The sequence below is a fragment of the Denticeps clupeoides genome, chromosome 5 (genome assembly GCF_900700375.1).
Source record: "Denticeps clupeoides chromosome 5, fDenClu1.1, whole genome shotgun sequence".
NCBI classification, from domain to species: Eukaryota; Metazoa; Chordata; class Actinopteri; order Clupeiformes; family Denticipitidae; genus Denticeps; species Denticeps clupeoides.
The window spans coordinates 27,609,788-27,615,411 of record NC_041711.1 but is presented as its reverse complement, the minus strand read 5'-3'; the positions used below and the strand labels follow the sequence as shown (position 1 = coordinate 27,615,411).

Below are 5,624 nucleotides of genomic sequence, written 5' to 3'. Positions count from 1 at the left end.
GTTGTCTGGATTTTTTCCTGCAGTTTGGATAGAGCAAATAAAACATTTGTCTCTATGTAATATCCTTTGTCTCTATATAATTTAAGTTTGTTCTTCACATTATGTTTTATGTTTATGATATTCTATGTCTCATTTAGAAATAGTTTTAAATTTATGTGATTTATATTATACATTTATATGATTTCTGCTATTCTTTTTAATCACTTTTGCATTGTAGCATGTAGCCAGGCTTCGCTACTAGTCCAAAAAATAAAGCTTGTAGTCTCACACCTAAATAGGAACATTTTTGTCATGATTGGGTGCACCTGGCACCCAGCGGTGTAAAGGTCTTGTTGAGCAGCCCATCCAGGCTGCGGCATCGTCACATCCGCGAGCTGATGGGCGAAGGAAGCGCAGAGACATGCTGTGAACAATGATTTATTAAACACAAACAAAATGGCACGAGGGCCAAAAACAGGGGGAAAAAAAGAGGAAAAACACAAAAGAACCCGCAGGCGTGTGGCGAATGCCAGAACTGAAAACAACTAAACTCATAAATTGCATGGTTATAGTCTATCAGAGTGATATCAGTTTCATCAAATCAAAAAAATAATAAAATCATTTGTTTTTCTGGGCTGAAGCAGGAACCTTTAACATCAATAAATCCTTAATGGAGTCTGTCAGGGGTTTGATCTGGGACTGAACAGAATCTGCTAGGGGCTTGACCTGCTCCTCAACTTTGGTGGTCAGGAGCTGAACCTGTTCCTTAATTTTCTCTGCCAGTGGCTGCACCTTTGCCTTTCCACTCTCAAGGTAACCCCTAATGAAACACAGAGACACATATCATATACATGTGGAGCTACATGTAGAGCATTTTTTAATGGTTTGTTATGATAAATAATGTAGAAAATTTCCCCCTTTTTTGTAAAATATATGTATCTTATATTAAAAAATGGAAAAAAATAGATTGAAAGGAAACTCACCTGCTGGTCTCTTCAAGAGACTTCAGCATGTTGACAAGATCAGTGGTGCTTTTGGGGATGTAGGAGTTGACAATCTCAAGATAGTCTGACATCTTGACAGGACCATTGTCCGATGACTCTGTGCCTGATGAAGCCACACATATGCTTGGTCTTGGTCATTAGGTCACTTGTCATAGTGTGAATATATGTATATTTGAATAATTTGAGTCAAATTTTACTGGATAAATACCATGAGTGATAGCCAGCACAACAAGTGTGACAAGTAAAAACTTCATTGTGCCAGATATACCTATATTAAAGAAAGAGTGTAGAATGTGTGTATTAAAGAGAAAAGACTAATGAATGACAATGAATAAAGAGCAAATAATAATGAATGACAATAAACAATACATTTGGATTCAGTTGTGACTGTTTTTTTTTAAATGAACAATTATGCAAACATATATTTACTTTTTATATATTCTCTTTGTTATCATTTACTGCTTTAAACTGCCTTTAAATGTAGAAACACTCACCTTCAACACTGGGGATCTTGGATGTGATGGCACTTTGGCTCCAGAAGTCCAGTTTTTATACTATTTTAGAGAGGCTGGGTCAAGCCAGAGCTGACGGTGAATAGATTAAACCACATGATGAAGCTGACCACATAAAGACATTGGTGAAAGTTCAAGCTGACCGAACCTGCTTTATTTCTATCACTGGGACTATCAAAGTCAATAATCAGTTACACTGCTATATTACTATCCACAACATGCAACAATTTTGATTTATTATTACTGCATTGGTTCTGACAAATGCTGCCAGGGAATGTGAGGACAAGGACACAGAAATGAATCAAATGGGTGAATGATAAGCTTTCTATCACTCAGCACTTAATATATTTTATAGGGTAAAGAACAAGTAACCACTGCAAGCCTGATCAAGTGTTTTTAAAGATGTTTAGATTACTTAGCCAAACAGTTGTTATTTTTTTGATTACCCAACTTTTTTTTTCTTCTATTTTTATATCTGATGTTGATTCATATGCAGGTTTCTTATTTTACTTAAAACAGGACCAGTGCACCCTGCTCTCAGTTGGTGTGTATATAATTATTTGGTCAAAGTCTATAACTGCATGGTTGCCAACTTTAGTCATTTGGCTGAGGACACTGGTTTCCAAGACGGGAGCAGGCGCGTGCACGAGGCGTTCGTGCACGCGCATCGGGTGTTACGTTAGATTCGAAAATAATAAAAAAGATGCACTTTTTTCAATTAAATGGAACTGGATTTGGTCTGATATGTGTTATGTATAACCGTGTTATAAGCCATGACAGTTATTACTGGGCAAGTATTTGCTGTTTTGAATTATTGCCTAACTGTTCTTAAATCTATTATTTCGCTTTGTGATATTTGTGTAAAAATGTTACGTTATTAATTATGGATACGTATATTTGTGGGGTAATAATGTAGATGCGTCATTTTGAAAAACCTCTGACACTGAATCGTCGATGTTGCGTCTTTATTGCGACTTTATAATTTGCACAAAAGGCGCGCGAAGATTACCCATGATTCAGCGCGGCGTTCTCCCTCGCTTCGGCCATTGCTGCTTCTCCTCTGACGACGGAACCGAAGCACAGGCGACATGGCGGACGTACTCGATCTTCACGAAGCTGGGGGCGAGGATTTTCCAATGGATGAAGATGGCGATGGTATTTTCTAGGTTCTAAGAAGGAACGAGCGCTTATAACACGTAAAACTCCAAATTCGAACTGTGCCGTAACCTGGGCTTCCTTTGATGAGTGGCGGCCATGCTAAAAGCTAACTGCGCGAACTGTAAACTTTTACCACGTTATAGGCCATTGTAATTACAGCGTTAATTTTTTTTCATTAAAAAAAAAAAATAACTGCGGCGTTAACGTGACCAGATAAGATTCACAATAATAATACGTTTAGCGCTCTAGCTACTCAAGTATATAGCATATAGGCTAACGCTAATTGTGTAGCCCTCCCAACCGGCAGCGTCCCATGTGCTTGTGGCGTCTTACTTTGTTCCAACGTTGCAGTGAAGACTGCATTGGTTGATTTCTCATGAGATGATCGCATGTTGATTTTTTTTGTTTGTCTGTTCGTAGAGAGTATCCACAAGTTAAAGGAAAAGGCGAAGAAGAGGAAAGGACGCGGTTTTGGGTCTGGTAAGTTAAGATGTTTAAATGAACTAATGTGTATCGCTATCACAGCTTGACGTAGAGCCTGGAAAACGTGAGATGGTATTAACGTTTCATTTTTATTAGATGAAGGTGCCAGGTCCAGAGTCAGAGAGGACTATGACACCGTGGAACAGGATGGAGATGAACCTGGCCCCCAGAGATGTAAGTGATTGTGTGTGTCTTGTGCCAAGGTATTCAAAACTTAATCTCAGCCATGTTTCCAGGCTCCTATTATGGGCTAATGTGATCAGTGTGTGTCAGTGCATCACATTTATTTTTATACTTTGCATGCCGCCTTATTTATGCTTTTGAGTTAAGAAATGGAAGACAATGTTGTTAAATGTAGTTGTTGTGCCTGTATTTATGTATTTCTATCCTCTCGCTTAATTCTGTGGTTTCAGCTGTTGAAGGATGGATACTTTTTGTGACTGGTGTGCATGAGGAAGCCACAGAAGAAGACATTCATGACAAATTTGCAGAATATGGTGAAATTAAGAACTTGCATCTCAATTTGGATCGAAGAACAGGATATCTTAAGGTGAGTTTTTTTTTTTTTATTATTTATTTTTTTTTAAAAAATCCTTTTTGTATGCATTGGAATTGTAGATTTGGGGTCCTTGCTTAGCCTTAATTGTTCCTTGTCCTTTAATTATATAAGCTAGGGGGGAGGGTAATTTATCTGTGTTTATTAAATAATATAAAAACTATTTTGACTATAACAGCATGTACATAATTATGTGGGAATCAGTTTTAGTATTTATCAGTAATTTCTGTTTTTACAGAAATCATAAATGATATTCCACCTTTCACATTCTCTCAGTAATTTTTTTTTTTTTTTTTTTTAAGAATTGAGGAATTTCCCAAATGATTTATAGGCAGCATATAATATGAATGAGAAAAATGCTGCTGTGTAATTTAGATAAACTATCTAGTCATTTTGAATTTTTTTTTTTTTTTTTTTTTTCCCAGTTTTTGTGAAAAGCTGTCAACTTTTAACCTTTTCCCCAGGCTGATGGAAAAAAAGATGTCCCCTATATGATGTACAGGGTTTATTTATTATCTGAACAGTGACTCAACATGAACGTCACTGTAATATATGCTTCTATTGTTCATGTAATTAAGATATAATTACAATTTTCTGATTAAATGAAGATTATAGGAATATAATGTTCCCATTCTAATGTGAAAATGTGCAATTAAACACAAAGCCACAAGGTGGGAGTATCTTACCATTAATTACCAGATACTGCAGTTTCCCAGTAATACACAAGTAAACCATGACAGTTTTGTTTTTTTGCTTGCTTGTTAATTAACGCATTTCCGAATATTTACAGGGCTATGCACTGGTGGAGTATGAGACGTATAAAGAGGCCCAAGCAGCTATGGAAGGGTTAAATGGTCAGGACCTTATGGGCCAGCCAGTCAGTGTTGATTGGGGATTTGTAAGAGGACCTCCTAAGAGCAAGAGAAGGTGAGATTGATGCAAATATGTATATATGCACTTATGACCAAAATGTTACGATTCCACGTGTAATTTATAGTTACTGCCACCTTTTCAATTAATACCTTGTCCTTCTGCAGGGGTGGCCGAAGACGCAGTCGAAGTCCTGACAGAAGACGTCGCTAATTTTCAGATTTTTTTTTCCCATTGATTCATCTGTCTGATTTGGTTACATTTGCCTTTCAAAGCTGTTAATAGGCCTCAAACAGATTAAGACAAAATTAATCTCTCCAAGGATCTATATTTTAGAGTTGTTTGTTGTTTTTTTCATTTCGTAAGCCATTGGTTGATTTTGTGTAGGTTGAGTGCTTGCTTATGTTTCTTTGAGATTCAGACTATACTTTTGTAAATTGCTGAAAGCTGTAACAGTACCAACATTTCCTGTGTATTGATACTCTAATGTATGTCTTGTTTCAATTAATCATTTTGCTTCTCAATAAAATAAAATGGTTAAATGTAGTTTTGACCTTAAGCTTTATCTGTTAATACATTGGGAAATCATTCAAAGGTATTCGTTCTTGCCATGCATGATACTACACCAAAAAATTTTTTTAAATAATTTATTTCACAAAGGTCTTTTTTTTCACACATTAGTACGTAGTGCCTTGCGTTTGGGGTTTAAAGATAAGGTGTAAAAATGCACGTTTATGGTGTAGCTGATGGTTTTGACTACTCTGTTTCACAATGACGACATCTGAGCTGCTCGGATTGTGCTCAGTACCCTCTGCTGCGCTCTCATAGGTCCTGAAAAATCGATAGTCACTTCTGTGCTTTCCTGCAGCCAGTCACCGTATCGGGCTCCATTCACCGTGCCCTTTCCATTCGGCGTCGACGCAGTCGGGCTGCTCGGAAGGGTTTCTCGCCCTGTGATTGGCCAGGAGCGTGGCTGTCAAGCCGATCTGGCCCATGATTGGCACGTCGGAGCGCTAAGTTCGCAGATGTGGGCGGACTCAGTGGCGCCTTGGTTGACATTGT

General features: G+C 37.6%; 2 protein-coding genes across 3 annotated transcripts; one reads left to right on the top strand and one right to left on the bottom strand.

Annotated features, from left to right (window-relative positions):
- Positions 1 to 460: 460 nt before the first annotated feature.
- Positions 461 to 1,546, bottom strand: LOC114790367 (type-4 ice-structuring protein LS-12-like). 2 transcript variants are annotated; one of them, XM_028980380.1, is made up of 4 exons: positions 1,478 to 1,546; positions 1,192 to 1,251; positions 963 to 1,086; positions 461 to 799 (listed from the first exon to the last, which is right to left on the bottom strand). In XM_028980380.1, the coding sequence occupies exons 2-4, from the start codon at positions 1,235 to 1,237 to the stop codon at positions 598 to 600; spliced, it is 372 nt and encodes a 123-aa protein (XP_028836213.1). In that variant the 5' UTR covers positions 1,238 to 1,251; positions 1,478 to 1,546; the 3' UTR covers positions 461 to 597. The 2 variants fall into 2 exon arrangements, with proteins under 2 accessions (XP_028836213.1, XP_028836214.1); XM_028980381.1 differs by lacking the exon at positions 1,478 to 1,546 and having other exon boundaries at positions 1,192 to 1,359.
- Positions 1,547 to 2,492: 946 nt separating this feature from the next.
- On the top strand, positions 2,493 to 5,108 carry rbm8a (RNA binding motif protein 8A). Its single transcript, XM_028980379.1, has 6 exons — positions 2,493 to 2,650; positions 3,074 to 3,133; positions 3,233 to 3,310; positions 3,550 to 3,686; positions 4,483 to 4,619; positions 4,730 to 5,108. The coding sequence occupies exons 1-6, from the start codon at positions 2,584 to 2,586 to the stop codon at positions 4,773 to 4,775; spliced, it is 525 nt and encodes a 174-aa protein (XP_028836212.1). The 5' UTR covers positions 2,493 to 2,583; the 3' UTR covers positions 4,776 to 5,108.
- Positions 5,109 to 5,624: the final 516 nt, after the last annotated feature.

Bases quoted from the DNA above. Each gene is read 5' to 3' on its own strand.
- LOC114790367 (XM_028980380.1), bottom strand. From the start codon at position 1,237: ATGAAGTTTTTACTTGTCACACTTGTTGTGCTGGCTATCACTCATG. The intron at 1,087-1,191 runs GTATTTATCCAG...TGGCTTCATCAG, and splicing joins TGTGCTGGCTATCACTCATG to GCACAGAGTCATCGGACAAT. The intron at 800-962 runs GTGAGTTTCCTT...GTGTTTCATTAG, and splicing joins TCTCTTGAAGAGACCAGCAG to GGGTTACCTTGAGAGTGGAA.
- rbm8a (XM_028980379.1), top strand. From the start codon at position 2,584: ATGGCGGACGTACTCGATCTTCACGAAGCTGGGGGCGAGGATTTTCCA. The intron at 2,651-3,073 runs GTATTTTCTAGG...GTCTGTTCGTAG, and splicing joins AATGGATGAAGATGGCGATG to AGAGTATCCACAAGTTAAAG. The intron at 4,620-4,729 runs GTGAGATTGATG...GTCCTTCTGCAG, and splicing joins CCTCCTAAGAGCAAGAGAAG to GGGTGGCCGAAGACGCAGTC.